The 20,307-nt window shown below is 37.6% G+C and overlaps 1 protein-coding gene across 2 annotated transcripts; it reads right to left on the bottom strand.

The window, feature by feature from the left end:
* Positions 1 to 8,482: 8,482 nt before the first annotated feature.
* Positions 8,483 to 19,063, bottom strand: ZNF639 (zinc finger protein 639). 2 transcript variants are annotated; one of them, XM_047731019.1, is made up of 6 exons: positions 18,807 to 19,063; positions 15,356 to 15,427; positions 14,653 to 14,721; positions 13,145 to 13,255; positions 10,791 to 10,925; positions 8,483 to 10,670 (listed from the first exon to the last, which is right to left on the bottom strand). In XM_047731019.1, exons 3-6 carry the CDS (start codon positions 14,708 to 14,710, stop codon positions 9,517 to 9,519), a joined length of 1,458 nt encoding a protein of 485 aa, XP_047586975.1. In that variant the 5' UTR covers positions 14,711 to 14,721; positions 15,356 to 15,427; positions 18,807 to 19,063; the 3' UTR covers positions 8,483 to 9,516. The 2 variants fall into 2 exon arrangements, with proteins under 2 accessions (XP_047586975.1, XP_047586966.1); XM_047731010.1 differs by lacking the exon at positions 18,807 to 19,063 and adding an exon at positions 18,586 to 18,800.
* Positions 19,064 to 20,307: the final 1,244 nt, after the last annotated feature.

Raw genomic sequence — 20,307 nt, 5'->3', positions numbered from 1 at the left:
TTCCTTTGTAGTTTTCTGTTTTCACAGTTTCTATATTAAGCATGTATTTCTGTAGTGAGAAAAATATAAAGTTTTTATTTTTAATTCTTAACAAAATACATGTGCATCTATTAACAATTCTGACTGATAAGCACTATAATTAACAATGGTTTTAAGGCATTAAGCAAAAAGGAATGAAATTTTAAGGATGAATTTCAAGCATCTGGCAGCATATGGAGGGTGAAAGCATTCACCACCTTTAAGATCTATTCATATGTTCATTCAACAAATATGTATTGAAGAAGAAATCTTTTAATGTTAAAATATGGAACTTGAGGGGCGCCTGGGTGGCTCAGTGAGTTAAAGCCTCTGCCTTCGGCTCAGGTCATGATCTCTGGGTCCTGGGATCGAGCTTCGGGGAGTCTGCTTTGCCCCCTCTCTCTGCCTGCCTCACTGTCTATTTGTGACCTCTGTCTGTCAAGTGAATGGATAGAATCTTTAAAAGAAAAAAAAATGTGGAACTTGAAATCTGAAGACCTCAGTTCAAATCTAGACTATACCACTTAATAGCTATGTGAAACCCTTAATTATTCAAATCAGCTCTGAGCATAGGGAATCTCAAAGGGAACTTTTGCTTTATTTTTAAATTTTTAAAATCATGATGATGCCCCTTTGTTAATTCTACAAATAATAATTACATTGTTATAGAATTATTATATTTTAAAGTAAAAATGAACTATAAATTACATTATAACAAATGTTTTAATATGATAACTAATAAATCATTTAATCCATTTTTCTTATAATGGAATAGGCTTCATAGGCAAAAACCAGCAGTGTAAACATAAAGAAGAAAAAAAATTGGGGCGCCTGGGTGGCTCAGTTGTTAATGATCCCATGGTCCTGGGATTGAGCCCTCCTCTGGCTCCCTGCTCAGTAGGGGGTCTGCTTCTCCTTTTCCCACTCCCCCTGTTTGTGTTCCCTCTCTAGCTGTCTCTCTCTCTGTCAAATAAATAAAATCTTAAAAAAATTAAAATATAAAGACTCAAACAAATACAGATTAACAAAAACTAAAATGTAATTATTCAAAAAAACTTATAAATTTGACACACCACTGCCAAATGTGTTGAAGAATGTCAAAAACAAGGAAGACACATATGAAAGGAAAATAACTCTAGATATATACCATAAAGCCAATAAATTTGAAAACTTAAATGAAATGTAAAATTTCTGGGAAGGCATCAAATACCAAAATTATTCCAAGAAAAAAAAGAAAAGTTGATAATCACTCAAAGAACTGAAATGGCAATTTCCAATGTATGTGTGTCTTTTAAAAGCCAGGCCTGGATGATTTTAGAGGTGACTTCTTACCAAACACTTTAAAAAGAGATTAATCTTATCTGATACAGGTTTTGGCTGAGAATAGAACAAGAGAGGAAACATCCAACTTACTTACAAGAGTAGAATAACCTCGATACCACACCGGATAGGAGGTACAAGTAAGAAAAATTACATTTGTGAATGTAGAAGCAAATATTCTCCATGAACTATTAGCTAACTGAATCCAACACTGTATTTGAAAAAAGTTTTTGTCCAAACAGGGTTTTCCTGGAAATACAAAGATAATTCCACATCTGAAAATCAACCAATATAATTTATTATATTAGTAGATTAAAGAAGAAATCTCACATACTTAACAGGTGCACAAAAAGTTATTGCTTAAGTTTAATATCTATTTATAATAAAAGTTCTTAGAAAACTAAGAAACCTAATGAAGACTACCTACCAAAACCTACAGTAAACAAACTTACTGGGGAAACTTTAGGAGTCTTACATCTAAGACTAGAAACAAAAAAGGAATGCCTGCTATTGATAGCTCTGCGCATTAATAATGGCACTCATTAGTAATAACAGTAAAGTCACAAATTCTGTGATTTAAAAAAAAGCTATTAAGGACATTTAATTCCTTAAGTTTATGTCATTCAGAAGTTAGACGATTATTTATATTAAAAATTGAGCAAAGATGGCTATTAGAACTAAGAAGACTAGAACCTAAAAAGGTGTCTAAATACAAAATCAATGTTTAAAAAACCAGAAGCCGGCGCCTGGGTGGCTCAGTGGGTTAAGCCGCTGCCTTCGGCTCAGGTCATGATCTCAGAGTCCTGGGATCGAGCCCCGCATCGGGCTCTCTGCTCAGTGGGGAGCCTGCTTCCTCCTCTCTCTCTGCCTGCCTCTCTGCCTGCTTGTGATCTCTCTGTCAAATAAATAAATAAAATCTTAAAAAAAAAAAAAAACAAAAAACCAGAAGCCTTCCTATGTACCTGTAATAACCCATTAGAAAATAAACATGCTAAAGAAACCTAAACTGTGAAGAATCTAGGCATTGACTGGACAAAAACTACATATGACCCTCATTAAAAAAAAATTAAAAGAACATTAAAAAGAGACTTGAGGGGCGCCTGGGTGGCTCAGTGGGTTAAAGCCTCTGCTTTCGGCTCTGGTCATGATCCCAGGGTCCTGGGATCGAGCCCCGCATCGGGCTCTCTGCTCGGCGGGGAGCCTGCTTCCTCCTCTCTCTCTGCCTGCCTCTCTGCCTACTTGTGATCTCTGTCTGTCAAATAAATAAAAATCTTAAAAAAAAAAAAGAGACTTGAGTGTATGGAGAAATATACAATATTTACAAAAGGAAAGATTTTAATGTAAAGATGTTAATTCCCTCTAAAATGATTTAAAATTTTAATGCAGTTGTGGGGGCGCCTGGGTGGCTCAGTGGGTTAAGCCTCTGCCTTTGGCTCAGGTCATGATCCCAGGGTCCTGGGATCGAGCCCCGCATTGGGCTCTCTGCTCAGCGGGGAGCCTGCTTCCCCCCCTCTCTCTGCCTGCGTCTCTGTCTACTTGTGATCTCTGTCAAATAAATAAAATCTTATTAAAAAAAATAAAATTTTAATGCAGTTGCCACAAGACTTCAGGGGCGCCTGGGTGGCTCAGTGGGTTAATCCTCTGCCTTCGGCTCAGGTCATGATCTCGGGGTCCTGGGATCGAGTCCCGCATCGGGCTCTCTGCTCGCGGGGAGCCTGCCTCCTCCTCTTCTCTCTCTCTGCCTGCCTCTCTGCCTACTTGTGATCTGTCTGTCAAAAAAAAAAAAAAAAAACCACCAAAAAACTTGATAATGCAAATTCAAAGAATAATAATGTACTACTTTATGTCCCTCAGATTTACAGAAAATTAAAACTGTGGTATGACATTTTTGGTGAGGATGTAGAGAAATGTGATCTGCTGATGGGAATATAAACTTTAGCCAGTCTGGATAATATTTTAGAAGTATTTAATCGCACATATATTATGTGTATATGTAACCCAACACACCCACACACCCCCAAAGAAAACCAAAACAAATCCCAAACACCTCAACACATACAAAAATGTTCTGGTAGCCTTGTACATTAACTGAATTGACTTCAGAAATGTGAGAGAAGAGTTTCCTGCCTTATATGGTAAATCTCTTTGAGGACAAGAACCATAGTTTATTTATCTTCATATCCCTGAGCACACGGCTTTGTAATTGATATTCCATAGCTACTTGTCAAATTGAAGAATAGTGAAATAGAAGTTTTTAAGGAATTGCAGAGACTCCATGGTCTATTTGAGAAAAATTTAGTGATATTATGTCCACTGTACATGGTTATAGCCATACAATTTACAGTTAGCAAACAGGGTTTACAAATCACTCATATTTTGGTCCCGGACTCTGTCATTTTCTCTCTTCAGGTGTCTAGTATAACATTCTGTGAAAAAAACAAATAGGGCATATTTAAACTTTCTCTAAAGAAAAAATTTTAAAAGTGATGGGGAAAGAAGTTGTTCCATTTATTTTAGCTTAAAAAGCATTTGACTAGGGCATCTGACTCTTGGTTTCAGCTCAGGTCATGGTCTCAGGGTCATAGGTTTGAGTCCTGCTTCAGGCTCTGCACTCAGCAAGGAGTATGCTGGATATTATCTCCCTCTTCCTCTGCCTCTGCTCTTCCTCCTGCCTCGAATGCTCCAAAATAAATAAATAAAATCTTTATAAAAAAGCATTTGACTAATGGTACTAGATAACCATTCTTCTTTTTTTTTTTTTTTTTGATAACCATTCTTCTAAACTATAAACAAAGAAGCTTAGATCAGAATTTTGTACTCTCAAATTTTGGTCTTTCATGTATCACTTACCCAACTTTTCCATGTCTATGTATCATTATTTACTTCATATTTTCTCCAAATCAATCTGCTTTTTTCTTAAAAAAGTCAGTTTTGTCCTAGGTAAATATATCCACAATTCAGATTTGATGAGACAGTTAACATATAATTTATTGCCATGAAAACAAAACTTGTATCACATACAATTATTTTTATATGTTGTGCACTTTATGAGTCTGGATTAGAAGACCTCTGAGATCCTTCCCAGACAGACTGACATTCCATCATTCTAGGTTAGTTCCTCTACCTCAGTATTTTAATTATTCAGTAAAGAACACTGAATGAGTGCCATAAGGAACTTAACCATAATCTTGTGACCATAAAAAAGTATTTATTAAGATTTGTGCCATGATATCCTGCTTCTTAAAACCCAAGATAGATTCACTGAAATTTACAAATTCAGCACAGCCAACTGCTATTAGAGAGGAACATGTAAAATGTTTATAGGGTATAGAAACCAGTGATGTGGTATATGGTGTGAGGGAAGTTAAATTATTTTAACAGTTTGGAGAATAGAAGAATTAAAGAAACAAATTTACTCTCACCCTTTTAATTGGGAAAATTTTAATCTTATGAGACTTCCTGGAGATATGGGAGAGTTGTAAAGATGAAGGTAATCAACCATAGATTTTATTTGAGGAATATGTTTTAGAAACATGAATAATGGAGGTAACCCTAAATAAAATGAACAGGGGAGGCAGGAAAAGAGAATCTAATATTCTCAAACTTCAGTCAATCAAGTTTAGAACAGAATGGTGAATGGCCTTCACACAGAGAATTAAGTAAGGAAAAAAAATTACCCACCAGAAGTTACATTTGATGGGTATGATTCCAATTCCTGCTCTCAGGTTATTCTAAAGAGAAGGGTAACAAAAGTATCAGTCATTCCAAGTAAAAGTTTTTTTGGCAGTGGACACTATCTGGGTAAGGTTAAAAACTAGAAAACTTTTGAGTTTTCATTCAAAACATACTTTTCATTAAATTTCAGGGTATAAGTCATTCAGTTCAGTATTTTTAGCAAGAAAAAGACTATTCAGGTTATACTCATTTGCCTTTTTAAAACAAAAAATAACGCACTTTTAAAGGTTTTAATAACAAAAATTCATTTAAAAAGCTGTCTAAATAATCAACCTTCTTAAAATGTGGGAATAAGACTAGTAGGTAATACGATATTTCTATGTAGCAGTGTGAGAAAATTTTTTATTTTCATTTTTTAAAGGATTTTAAGTAATCTCTATACCCAAAATGGTGCTTGAACTCACAACCGTGAGATCAAGAGTCCCATGCTCTACTGAGCCAGACAGCTGCCCCCCAAAATTGTTTCTTTTTAGAATAAAGAAATTACTTTTCACAAATAAGATTTATGTGGGTTTGGGTAGTTACCAGTTTAACACCAGGATTACGAAAAAGAATGAACTTAAGGAGGTTGTGATGACTGATGCTTTAATACAGTAAGTCTTTATCCAGAAATTATTTTCAAAGACTAGTATGAAGTAGGCTTCAAAGAACACTGTCTTGGGATGCCTGGTGGCTCAGTGGGTTAAGGCCTCTGCCTTTGGCCTGGGTCATGATCCCAGGCTCCTGGGATGGAGCCCTGTATCGGGCTCTCTGCTCGGTAGGGAGCGGGCTTCTTCCTCTTTCTCTGCCTGCCTCTCTGCCTACTTGTGATCTCTGTCAAATAAATAAAATCTTAAAAAAAAAAAAAAAAAGAACGCGGTCTTAAAATTTTTAAAATTACAAATTGAATGCATAACTTCATATAAATATGTAAATTACATGACAACTTCTAGCTTTGTGAATTTATATTTTACAACATGAATGTATACATTTCTTTCTCTTAGATTTGAAAGTTGTCTTAAAAGATTTTTTTATGGAAAGCTAAACCAATATAAGGAATATATGTAAATCCATAACCTCAATGCCTTGAATGAAAATTCTTGTAGATACTCTGTCTTCAGTCACCAGAACTGAAAGTTATAGGCAAAGGAATATATATCCCCAAATTTGATCTTAATTTATAGGAATCAGACTGTTTTTGCTTCCTTTTTTTAATTTAAAGATTTTATTTATTTATTTGTGAGAGAGAGAATGAGAGTGAGAGAGCACGAGAGTGGAGAGGTCAAAGGGAGAGCAGACTCCCTGTGAGCAGAGAGCCCAATGCGGGACTTGATCCCAGGACTCCAAGATCACGACCTTAGCCAAAGGGAGTTGCTTAACCAACTGAGCCACACAGGCACCCCAGGAATCAGACTGTGTTAATTATAGGGTAAACCTGAGTAACCAAATTTGCTTTTCCTTGGGATGTTTGGTCTTAACTATTTGTTTTCACGTAAATTCTTAACAAATATTGATTTTTTGGTAAACCAATCTGATTCCCAAGAGGGTTGGGGCCATTTGATTTTTATTAACTTTCTCAAGTTTGTATAAGTCATAGTGCTTTTAGGCATTAAAATCCACTAAAAATGAATCACAGTAGTTTGGGAAACATTAAACTTCTTACAAAAGGTAGTAATACTGACAAAACAAGCAAAAGTAAGGTTAATGGTAAAGTGCCAGAAACTAAGTGATACAGTGCTTTGCAAATTAGATTTAAAAATTAGGAATAGTGTTATTCTAAGCACACACACACACAAACCTTACATATACTACACCTACCAGTAACTCAGCAATCACCTAACAACACGCTATGGACCCTGTGAAACGGAGAAACCGGTTAGTATGTGATGACACACATTCATGAAATCTAAGAGAGTTGATTTAAAATGGTAAAACTGGCAAATTTACGAGCAGGAAAAGAGGCTTTTGAATAGTGCACAATCACTTTCAAATTTTGGGAGTAGAGGGGAAATTTGGAATTTCATAAGTAATAACTCATTACAAGGTGAAGATAAAAAAAGCAAGAAAAAAAAATAGCCCATTGCTACTGCCAAGAATTCTTGCTGCCAAGAATCCTATTGTAGTGTAAATAAACATCACTATCAATTATGTATTCTCAGACTTGAACTGTGCTTTAAATCACAAGAGAGTTCAGTGGAAATGTTTGTTTTTTTTGGGGGGGGGAAAACCCAGAAGTAGTTAGAAAAAAATCTCTTTATAGTTAGGATTGTTTTTCTGAAGAAGTTCTTTAACCTAAAAATACAAACCAGCTGTCATTTACTTATTTGAAAGTGGAGTCAAAGCAAAAAGTTTTTATTGGACAAACTGTCAGTGGGATGTGTCCTCAAGATGCAGATTCAGTAAAAAGTACAAAATTACATGGGTCTAAATTTGGATTAATATCTCTTGAGGTTTCATTACAATTACTTTGATTACTAATGTGATCAAATGTAAAGTAATAAAATACAAAATTGAAAAAAACCCACTAAGGCATTATTTATTTAAAGTCTGTTTCCTAAAAATAAAATTCTTTTTTTTTTTTTTTTTTTTTTTTAAAGATTTTATTTATTCATTTAACAGACAGAGATCACAAGTAGGCAGAGAGGCAGGCAGAGAGAGAGGAGGAAGCAGGCTCCCTGGTGAGCAGAGAGCCCGATGTGGGGCTCGATCCCAGGACCCTGGGACCATGACCTGAGCCGAAGGCAGCGGCTTTAACCCACTGAGCCACCCAGGCGCCCCTAAAAATAAAATTCTTGAAGGTGGATGTATATTAAAAAGGCATGAAAAAAAGAATTACCAAGAAGGCAGCCAAACAGCTATGTTAAGTAGTCATGAAAAACACCCCAAGGACAAAGCTTGGATTTTAATGTAACATGGTATAATGGAAACATTAGACTGGAGGCCAAATAACTTGGATTCCACTCCTGTCTCCTATAACTGGTTTTGTGACCTTGGCCTATTTCAACAAGAAACTTAAGAGAACTAGAGGGTTTAGACCAGATGTTTTCTAAGGTTCTCTTCCAGTTTAAATACTCTGATATTAAGTCTTAGAAACATTTCTATCAGGTAGCCCACCTGGAATGTTCAAATCAGATGAGTTTCTAAGAATATAATTATGCATATATGACAATAGTAGAGCTAAAAATGATTATTTTTGAAAAAACTTGTTGCTGCCACCATTCTCAAAATAGACTAAATTTCCATGGTTCTTGTAGTGGGAAAACCATAGGTCATAAATGGATCTCTTCAACTGTATCAATATTCCTGAACAATACTGTTTGTTAGCAGGAGTTCATTGGAGTTCAATGATAGACAAAATCATATCTTTGCATATTGCTATTTAAGAAGCTGCTATTGAATTGTGGTTTTGTCTCTTTTTCCCATCCCTCAATTCAAATGTTGAAGTCCTGAGCTCCAGTACCTCAAAATATGACCTTATTTGGGGATTGGATCTTTAGTAGATTAAAAGAAGGTCATTAAGGTTAGCTCTAATCCAGTGACCTTATAAAAAAGGGGAGTTTGAGAAATAGACTTGCATACGAGAAGAACACCATGTGAATGAAGATGGCCATCTACAAGCCAAGAAGAAAGCCAGAACCCCTCATCTTCCAGATCTTCGTAATTCCAGATTAATACTTCAGTGGGTTTTCTCAGTCAATAAATGATTTATCATCAGCAGTTTGAGCTTACTTCTCTGTTACATAACTGAAAATGAATTGTGAAAATGTTGAGCTATTAAATGTTACTTTTTATTGTCTAACCCCTTACCAGTTCCTCCTCAGTCCCATTTTAAAATCATTTAACTCATAGATAGGGGCTAAAATAGAATGAGAATTAAAAAAAAAAAGACCATCAACAAAACTGGATCTTCCCTTCCTACTGTAACACTTGCTTCCTAGTGTTGTTAAAAAAGAATAATACAGATGGAGAGTCCACTGAGTCTTGGGAGATAATTCCTAATGGGGATTATCTGGGAGGGTTTGGGTTCTTATAAATGGAAATATCAGTGGACTTAATTGTATGGTACATTGTATTTAAGTTCTGATAACGCAGTACTTTGATGACTTCAAAGATGAAAAACTGAGTTTGTCCTGAGTTTAAAAAAGTTAATAGCACCCATGGTTACAAAAGGAAAAGTGTAGTCTAGTTTCTTTAGTACATCTGTTTCTCATCAATTCATGAAATCAGAGGTTCTGTAAGAAACAAGATGACAGACACCAAGAGTAGTTTAAACTATCATGCACTGAAAATAACACATTTAGGATACCATTATATACTGAAAAATGTAGCAATGCCAAGAAAATTGGACAATTAAAAAACTTACTTGTTAAAAGCAATTCTCATAAGTTATGTTTAAAATCATCCATTTTAACATCTCCAAAAAAGTCAAATTTATTATTTTACATTAACATTATGACAGGATAATCAAGTCGTCTCGTGGACTGGAAGGTGACTTATTAATTCCCTTTCATTTCCAAACCTCATCAAGCAGTCACTACATTTATGAGGTAAATCAGCTGAATGCTTGAAATCTAGATGAATTTTAAGATCTTCAATTTGTCCTGTTGAATATTCACAGTATTGACATAAATAAATCCCTTCAGATAAATGTGAATTTAAATGTTTGCAATATTCTAGCATACTTGAAAAGCCTTTCCCACAGTCATCACAAACATGAGGAAAAATTTTAGTATGTTCAATAGCAACATGCCTGTTAACATTTGTATGAAGTCTACTCCTAAAACCACATACTTGACACACAAAGAAGTTTTTACATTTGTCAAAGGTAATTTTGCTTAAGAGGCTGTACTGTCCATGTTCTCCATTGTTATACTTATCACTCAACTCAATTAATTTACATGCATGTTCATTTACCACATGGCTATGCAAGTCTTCTGGATCATTTGTTTCATGTTCACAAAACTGACACAAGTACTGTTCATCACAGCTGTGCTCCTGGAAATGTAGGTAGAGTTCACTGCTTGAGGAGAACTGTACATCGCACTGCTCACACCAATAGAGGTGGTCACTAAAATGGGTGTCTGCAATGTGCTGGCTGAGGTTCTCAAAAATCACTGTTTTATAATCACAGTATTTACAAATGTAGGGATCCTCTTCATGCAGTTTGGCATGTTCGATCAAAAGCATGTTGGTAGAGAAACTTTCCTTGCATACTCGACACACATTTGAATCAGTACGCTTATGCTTCAGGATCATATGCTGCTTTAAATCAGAAAAATATTTGCTGTTGAACTCACAAAGTTCACACTTATAGAGACCGCTGCTATTGGCTCTCAGTAAAGGCCACTTCTGTTGGGCAGTCACATTCAGAGCTTGGCTCTTGTCAAGAATTTTGCAAAGTTTAGATGGTGGCTCCTCATCAGTTTGGTCTTGAAGACTTTCTGAGGAATTGTTTTCTGTCTCTATATCATAATCTTCAGAAATTGCATGTACTTCTGCAGCAATTGGAACATCTTCAGCAGTGTGAACTTCTATAGGATTTTCCTCTTGAGTCTGTTGGTTGACTGACTCAGGTGAGTCACACTCATCATCACAAATTTCAATATCAGCAGATTTTTCTGAAAAATATAACACATCTATTATCATCACTAAATAAGACCTAATGAATAAATAATTGGCAAAATTTTTTTCATTCATCTATATAAAATGAGCAAATGCTATCAACTGGTTTCCCTAACCTGTAGAAAAGGCAGTGTGGTCTAGAATTCGAAGTACAGGACTGGGAACCAGGTAGTTTTGATTTCTATTTCTGGCCTTGATTCCATCTGTAAATTTTGGCAAGTCATTTGATGTCTCTGTATCAGAATCATCATCTGTAAAAAGAGATTTGGAAAAATACTTATTATATATATCAAAGCATTAAATATTAATTACTTTTAAACAAAGCACTAAATGTTTTAAATAAAATTTTGAACTCCAACAGGAACTAAAGGACTTAGATTTAGCCAGGAAAAGAGATGTTATCCAACAGACACACAAAATAATCTGTCCAAACAAGCAACTGCTTTTGCATCTGTGCCCCATTTGGACTAGAATATACTTATTAAAGTTACTTAGGAATTTTCAGTTTAAATTACTGAGTTTGAGTAAGCCTTTATTCCCTCAGTCCAGACCCCGTGTTTCAAAGTTAGCATGGGGAAACTGAAGTACAAGTCAGTAGAAAAAACTAGGCTTCAATATTATGTCACTGTTGTTCTTAAAGACTTTATTTTTAGGAGTTCTCAGAAAAAATTTGAGAATACAGAGGATTCCCATATATCCTGCATTCAGTTTCTCCATTCTCTTACATTACATTTCAATTTCTCCATGCTCTTAATATGATACATTTGTTACAATTAATAACCAATACCAGCAAGGTGGTATTAACTAAAGTCTACACTTAAGCAGATTTTCTTAATTTTTTCCTAATGTTCTTTTTCCATTTCAAGAACCTAAGATTTCACATTACATTTAGCTGTCATCTCTCTCTAGGATACTGTTAGCTGTGGCAGTTTCTTAGACTTTCCTTGTTTTTGATGACCATGACAGTTTTGGGGAGTAGAGATCAGGTATTTTGTAGGATGCCCCATGATTAGACTGGGATTATGGGTTATTAGAGGTAGACCAGAGAGGCAAGCTGCCTTTTTAATCACATCATATCAAGGGTACATAGTACTTAGATGATTTGTTACTGTAGATGTTGACTGTGATCACCTGGTTGAAGTAGTATTGATCAGGTTTCTCTGCTGTACTCTTTTTTTTTTTTTTAAGATTTTATTTATTTATTTGACAGAGAGCACAAGTAGGCAGAGAGGCAGGCAGAGAGAGAGAGGGGGAAGCAGGCTCCCCGCTGAGCAGAGAGCCTGATGTGGGGGTTGATCCCAGGACCCTGAGACCACGACCCAAGATGAAGGCTCTCCAGAGAGTACTCTCCATACACTATGTTTTGGAACGAAGTCCCTGTATGCAGTCCTCATTTAAGGAGTGGAATGTTATTTTCCACCTCCTTGAGGGAGGAGAGTCCACATAAATAATTTGGAATTCTTCTATACAGTTTCTAATTTATTCATTCAATTACGTCTGTATGGACTCAGGAATATTTATTTTATATTTTGGGGTTCTAATTTTTTTTTTTTTTTCCCTCAAACTGTTTCAGCTTTGGCTACTGGGAGCTCTTTAGTTGGCTCCTGTGTTCCTCTGACTACCTGGATCATGTGCGTGTGTTAAGTACTTCCTTATTTTCTGGCACTACAAAATGCTCCAGGCTCATCTTATGTATTTCCCACCTTAGAACTAAATCAGCCATTTCTCCAAGTGCTAGTTCTTTTTATTGGAGAATGGTTTTAAAAACCAAATCTGGGCTCACTCCCACTGGGGTGTCATATCTTTTAGGCCCTCTCAACTAACAGAGTAAACATGTTTGTACAGTGCTCCATATACACAGACATAACTATAATTATCTCTGTATGTAACCATCTGTGTCTCTATTAAGCCAAACATGAGTTCATACAAATATCTCCAACTCCTTATGCTTTTTAAAAAATTGTATTTCTGTGCCTCTGGTAGGAGCTCAAGGAAATTGGCAGTTTTGATGGTTGCAAAGAAGAGAGCAAATGCAAATTTTTATCATTTACTCAATGCTATTTTAAAGACTCAACAAAAGATGTTAAGACTGAAAAACACTGAATGCTTCACCCTCCATTCCTTCCTTTCCATTAGCCCTTTAGACTACAGCTGAGTGGAAGAACTGTGTATAACACTATTCCTAACCTTTCATCATAAATGCTCCCAGCTCTGGGTCAGTCTTGATTTTCCACCAATTCCTTGCCACTAAAATGGACTTAGGAGAATGCACTTTTTATTTACAGGTCTGAAATAATGTTAAAAATTAAAAATTCATACTTGCTTTCTTACAAAAAAACCCTATTTCCCTACATTTAAACAAACTGAATACGTGCCCATTTAGAAGTCATAACTTTTACCCACATTTTCAAGTAAGAAATAAAATATATAAAAGCAACTTAAAGGATATTTTAGAAAATATTAGATATACCTTTGCTGTCAAAGTATTTCAAGTCCGGTTGTCTCATAGAACAAACACTATAACAATGATCAGAAAAAATTCCATTGAATCCATCTGCAATTCTGCTTATTCCAGAGGAATCTGAACATAAGAGGAAAATTTTAAAAATTTCAAGTAAACAATTAAACATGTAAAGCCATCACTTTATCCACCATATATAAATTTTCATATTTGTAATAAAGTATATTTCCTTCAATTCTGAAAGCGTCTATATTTCGGATCTGATAGTGACACTGAGCTTTGCAAGAACCACCAATTACATGATTTACAATATAACACTTGAAGTACACAAAGATAGATCTGCCTTACTGTCGGAATTCCACACATTATAAATATGTGATAAATATATTAACCTCAAAAAACATTGAATTAACACTGAATTAACTACCAAGAAGATCTGCCATGTAATGAAAAGGAAGTAAGGCATACGAGAAATGGTCTGAGGACCAATGAGGGCTTCTGAATAGTCATTTTAAGTCTTGTTGGGAGGGGCTAAGAGGCAGTAAACCAGGCTTAATTTCCTCAGATATGAAGAATGAATGTGTAGCTTGGGTGGGCTAACAGGTATGCTAGAGACTATCTCAAATATAGATATGTGAGATTAGTTACAGGTGGCAACAAAGACCTCTATTTTTTTTGCACCAACATATACTTTATTATTTAGTTAAACTTATTTAAATTCAATTAATTAACATACAGTATATTATTAGTTTCATTAGTTTCAGAGGTAGAGTTCAGGGATTCATCAGTTCGATACAACACCCAGTGCTCATTCATCCCATGCCCTCCTTAATATCCATCACCCAGTTACCCGCTCCCCTTCCCCCCTCCCCTCCAGCAACCCTGTTTGTTTCCTATGATTGAGTGTCTCTTATGGTTTGTCTCCTCTCTGCTTTCATCTTCTTTTATTTTTCCCTCCTTTCCCCTATGCCCCTTTGTTTTGTTTCTTAAATTCTGCATAAGTCAAATCAAAGACCTCTCTCTCTCTCTCTTTTTTTTTAAAGACCTCTCTTCTTAAGACCTCACTTATTGCCAAGATAGTAGAGCCAACCTCAACCAAAGGACCTAAAATAACACAATCAAAATAAAGTTCACATTTTTGAAAATAATGTATAGGATAAAAAATTTATCCCCAACAATCCAAATACCTTCCACCAAGGTTAATGTACCTTAAGAATAAGCTTGGGAATCACACAAGCAAATCTCAATTTATGCTGTATAAGCATGCAACCTTGGATATCTAATTTTAAATATCTATCAACTACTCAGTTGTATATATTAAATAATGTCTGTAAACTTCTGATGTGCGCCTAGCACGTGGGACAATGAGGAATATATATTCAAAGAACTTAAAGGTTTCTCTTACCTAAAAATTGACTCAGATATTTAACTGTTATCTGATCATTTATGAGAAAATGGGTAAGAATACAATTGCACGGGACTCAATCCAGGGCCCAACTTTAAAATAATCCACTGACCTGAGTAACGAGAAGGGTGTAATGTCTTCCTTTTTCTTTTTTTAGGATATTCATTCATATCTTTGCAATCTAAAAATAGAAAAATTTAACAAAAATGTCACAAATAAAGAATATTAATATTTTATAAAAATTCCTCCTAACTAAAGAACTTGCTGGGAATAAGAAGTATGTGCGCCACTTGAAAATCTACTTTGTAAGAGAAGTGTTAAACAATGCTTCCATTTATATTTTGGATTTACTTTTCTGATCAAGTTTAAAGGCAGGACACCAATACTGTTTTGTTTTTTTCTTGGTGAGGTTGAGAAGTCCATTTCAAATGTTGATGTAATTTTAAGAACAGGATAATTACAATAAACCATGCTCTTAAGTTATTTTTATTTAAAAAAATCATTATAGTACCCTATTAAGAATAAGACAGGTACATTTCTTACAATTGGGAATATTTTGATATAGTTTTCAAGCTAACGGTGGATATACGCCCTTGAAAAGTCTGTTTTGATCCCCTGATTTCCAGAAAATATACTCATCACATAGAAGCTCAGAATATGATTTTTAAGAAAAAATTCTTTTCTTACTTATAAGGTCACATTCAACATTCTATTTAGAACAAAACAGATAGCAACTTTTGTTTAATCATTAAATGATTAAATTCCAATGGACTGTCATAAAATTGACTAAATGGTTTTTATCACATTCCACTTACTTGGTATAATTCTTAACACTGTAGTGAGGAGAAATGAACTACAGGGAAATTTTCACAGATGGCAAAAAATACCTGTAGGAAAAAACACAAAGGAAGTCACATTAGCAAAAATGTATTTCACTTCTGAGACTCAAGAATACTATGGCACCAGGTCTCTAATTAACTGGAAAGTTATGTGGAATTAATTCAAGTATAAATAATCTTTTGAACATATTGTATTAAGCACTAAAAACTGATAAATATGTGAGTATATTCATGTGTCATATTTCTTTGAAACAAATTTACCTACTAAAACTATAGCTATATTTTAACACCAAAATAGGAATATAAATCTGGTTATTCAGCCATAATGAAAGCAAACCAAATCAGACTTTGAACTGTTTAAGTCCTTATAGATTATTTAACAATACAAGGACAATAACCATTTACTGAACACCAATCACGAGTGCCAGGCTGCTTTATCTTATTTAATCCTATAATATGAAAAATATACAACACTCCCTCAAAATTGATTATATATCAATTGATGTATTGATTGATGTATCAATTGATGAGGAAACTGAGGCATAGTAAAATTAAGTCCAGGAAATTCTTTATAAGTGGTAGCACTGGAATCTGAGTAAGGATCTAATTTTAAAGCACATGCTTTGGAAATAGGGAGATACAAATAGGGAGTTACAATTCAGGTAACAGATTAATGTCAGAATCAGAATCAACTCTTCTATTTCAGGTTAGTGTTCTTTCACTGTAGAAGTGGGCATGTAAGGAATGTCAGAAAAAGAAACGGACATTTTCTCTGCCAGCTTTACATGCTTCCTTTCTTATCATCAAAGTGATATACATAGCAGGTAAACTTGATACTATTACTGAGACCATCTTGTTTCTAATAGTAAGGTACCTGAGGTGCACACACTATTTTTGCTGCTTCACTAGGTTCTGGGTACATTAATTAGCTTTATAATTAATGTGATCATACATTAATAAGACAGTGCTTTTTAGTTTATTGAGCATTTTCCTCTTATTTTATTTGATCTTCACAATCCTGTGAGGTACACAGAAGGGTTACCACCAAACTCACTCCAATTTTACTGATGAGGAAACATTCAGTGAAAGTCAACTAAGTGGCAGAACCAGAGCTGAAAAATCATGTCTTCTGACTCTTGAGTTTTGAACAACTAACTGTGTAAGTAATTTTTGTTGCTAATCACTATTACCAGCAAGTTACATCTTCCAGTTCTTAGTCACCAACAGGAAGAAGGGAAGCGAATCACCCAAAGAAACTGAAAACAGATTTATAGAAATAGTATCTCTATATAAAATGGCTTACCTAATACAAATAGCATTCCTTGAACCCTTCCCAATCAAGTACATTCAAAAATTTCTCATTACGCCAAAGCTAAAACCTCAAGACTTATTCCTAATACCTCTTCTGTACACTTGCAGAATTTATACAGCCCAGGGCATTAAACTTCATATTTTAAATGTTCTAAAACTGTCAGGGAGAACAATGAAAACTATCTGGCCCAACATTAAAGTAGCTTCTTGCTATTTCAGAACACACTTTAAATTCTTTCCAATTTGAAGAATGAAAAAGCAAGGAAAGGAAACCAAGCATGGCATTAAAATTAATGTTTCAAGGTGGCCTGCATTCAGGCTGTCCCGTGAGAGGAATAGGATCACCTTGATCAGGAAAGGTCTGACTCCCACCCTTCCAGCATGATGCTAAGATGCCTACTCAAGACCAGAAATGCTAACATCTTTCATTTCAGCAAATATTCTTTTTTTAAAAAAAATTTTTATTTATTTATTTGAGAGAGAGACAGTGAGAGAGAGCATGAGCAAGGAGAAGGTCAGAGGGAGAAGCAGACTCCCCATGGAGCTGGGAGCCCGAGGCGGGACTCCATCCCTGAGCCGAAGGCAGTCGTCCAACCAACTGAGCCACCCAGGCATCCCGATTTCAGCAAATATTCTTATGTGCTTTTTGTATACATAACTGCCCTGATGAAGAAGTTTGGTTTTTTACTCAAAGATGTCTTATCAACCTCCTCACTAAGTCTTCCTCTCATGGGGAAGATTTTGAGTCACCTTCTCATTCACTCTTCCCCATTTAACAAACAACCCATGTAATACATGTCACAGCAGGTTATAAGTTAATTTAAATTAATTAAATCACTTTGAATCTATTCACCCAGAAAAAACATTGTTAACATTTTGGTATACAGACATCTAGACATTTTCCTATGCTAAAGTATACATATATATGTTTTACATTTACAAAAATGATACCATGCCACATGAAACATTGATTTTTTTTTAAAAAGCAACTTGCAAAATACCTATCAGCATCTCTCCACCTGTCATTTTTTTCAAGAATGTCTGTACAAAATGCCATATAACACGCAATCAGTACCTATATCAAACATCGACATCGAAGGCCTTTCATCTAATATAAATAAAAATTAGGCAAGTATTCACAATCTAAAGCTCTATTTTTACAAGGTTTTAAAAGCAAGTTTTTTTCATCCTCCGTTCAGAATAAGTACATATTCTCCAGATTTTAAAAGAACTGAAACACAAAAATGTTTCAGTAGAGTTTTTAAACTAGAACCCACGGTACGTCCAACTTGAGTTATCAGTCTTTGCCCAAATTTTTACCTCTTCGCAAAGAGGTAACTGAAATTATTTCAAATTACTCGCGTCCTAGGTTGTACTGAAAAAGAAAACCAAAAGGGGTGTAGGAGCACCCTAAGTGGGGGCGGGGGGCAGGCCACTGGCCGGAGATGAGAGCGCCAGGCTGCTTTCGACCGCGGAGGCTTGCGGGCGAACAAGGGATTCGGAGCCAGAGTCCCGAAGCCGTTCCGCAACGCGGGGGACCAGCCTGGCACCGACCGGCTCCGGGAGCCCAGGCGCCACCGGACACGCGGGTCAGAGGGGCCGCGCAGGAGACCCCCGGACCTAGCCGCCTCCACGCCCGCGCCACGCCCAGTAGGGCCAGGCGACCAGCGGGGACTCCTAAACCCCGACCGCAAAAGCGCCATAAAGAAAACAGCAGCAGGGGGCCGAGCGTCCTCCGCGGGGGGTGGAACTGCCTCCGGGATGGGGGAGGGGTCGCCATCCCGTCTTAAAACGGAGGCAGGGTTTCATTTAAAAAGACGTCGTGGGGTCTTCCTTGTCCTCTCCTGTGGGAGGCTGCGTTCGCACGCCGCCGGCCCGCTCTTCCTCACACTCACCAGGACTCCGGGGCCCGCCCAGGCGCAGCTCCGAGGCGGCGGCGGTAGCCGAAGCGCCCGAGTGCGGGCGGAGCGGCCGCGCGGCCCTGCCGGCGGGCGGCGCCGCTGTGGCCCTCGCGCTCTCGGGCGCTCCCCCGGGCCAGCCCTTCTCTCTCCCGCGCGCCTCACGCCTTGCCCGCCAGGCGCCAAGCCCCAGGCCCCAGCTCTGCGGCCGCACTCACCACCTCGCTCCGCGCCTGCGCCGCGCACCTCAGAGGCCCGCCGACTGGGCGGGGAGGTGACGAGGTGAGAGTGGGGGGGCAGGGGCTCGGGCGGCGCGGCCACGCCGCACACCAGACCTGGGAGGGACCACCGGCCTTTAGCCCCGGGGGTGGCCCGGCAGCCCGCGCCCCCTGCCGGCACTTCTGTGCCGCCGCAGGGTTCTTCCGGGCTGGGTACCGCCCCTCCGGAGCCTAGCGGGTGATTCCACTCCCTAGAATTGCTCCCCGCAAGGCCGCCGAGGGAACTTCCCTGCCACGGACTCCCGAGTCTTTCCTTCCGCCTCCAGAGAAGTGGGAGAAGCGCGGCGAGCTAGCGGCCCCTTTCCCACCAGGCTCCTCCAGGGGGCGTGCGAGAGCGGTTTTGCACGAGTTAGGCAAGGCAAATGGCATTTCAGCCCCCAGAGCGGCAGTTCTTGCTGGGGACGCAAAGGGCGACGGCCTTGCCAAGGTTGCACCGAGTCCCCACGAAAGAACTATGCAGGGGTAGGAGGCTGAGAATTTTGAAGATCGCGGTCGTTATTAGGCTTCAGGACGATTCCTTGATTCAAGAAATCCCCGTGGAATGAATGTAAAATTTTAGAGGATTGGATTAGATTATTTAATTCCTTTTCGGATTTAGAGCTCCCAGGAGCAGACGTGGAAAGGATTAAATTGAACAAGCATAAATAAACCTGTGAACACGGTTTCAAAAATGAACATCTCTGTACAAGGGGGGGCCGGTCATATGTTTAATTTTTGATAATAAATTGAAGTTGTCGGTCCCAATTTACAAATTAGAAAAGCGAGGGTCTAAAGGCTAGGTCTGATTCATTTTTGCAACCTCAGCACCCGGGTTTCAAATAATTGTTAAGTAGATGAATGGGACCCGTATTATACGCGCTCAAGGTCACTCGGAGAGTTAGGGCTGCAATCCATGTCTTTTCATCCACATCCACTGTGCTTTTTCTGATTACCACATGCTACCCTACCAACCAAACGCTGGAGAATAATCATCCCAGACCTTACTCCCATTCCTTCACCTTTATTGCAGAAGATGAAGCCATATTTTAAAGAGACACCCGGTTTCCGATGCTCACTTTTTAGGACCTCGACTACTGTGTGTGTGTGTGTGTGTGTGTACTCAACCCAAATAAGTGAATGTTTACGAATGCTGGCTGGCATGGCCTGGATAAAGCACGAAGAGATTTAGTGGTATCTTTTAATCCTCATATAGTTCGTACCGCTACCGAGTAGGGAATGGACACGTGTTTGCTGGACTTACGTAAACAGTATTCTCGTTCTGTCCTCTCGGCTGGTTGGGCTGTTTCCCCCACAAGGGGGTGGTATGGGACCATTTTAAGTTACTGTTTTGCTCATGCGTTGCCTTGTGCCAAACAAAATCTTTACATTCTAGGCTGAAGATTTATTTCAAAACATTCTGTAGTGAGAGCAAACAACACTACCAGCCCCCCAGCACATTACT

Source organism: Lutra lutra, chromosome 1 (assembly GCF_902655055.1).
Source record: "Lutra lutra chromosome 1, mLutLut1.2, whole genome shotgun sequence".
NCBI lineage: Eukaryota > Metazoa > Chordata > Mammalia > Carnivora > Mustelidae > Lutra > Lutra lutra.
Note: the sequence above shows the minus strand (reverse complement) of the source record. Positions and strands in the feature narration are given on the sequence as shown.

Coding starts and splice junctions, on each gene's coding strand:
- ZNF639 (XM_047731019.1), bottom strand. CDS start 14,710: ATGAATGAATATCCTAAAAAAAGAAAAAGGAAGACATTACACCCTTCT. Junction 10,926..13,144: donor GAAATACTTTGACAGCAAAG/GTATATCTAATA, acceptor CTCTTTTTACAG/ATGATGATTCTGATACAGAG. Junction 10,671..10,790: donor CCACACTGCCTTTTCTACAG/GTTAGGGAAACC, acceptor TATATTTTTCAG/AAAAATCTGCTGATATTGAA.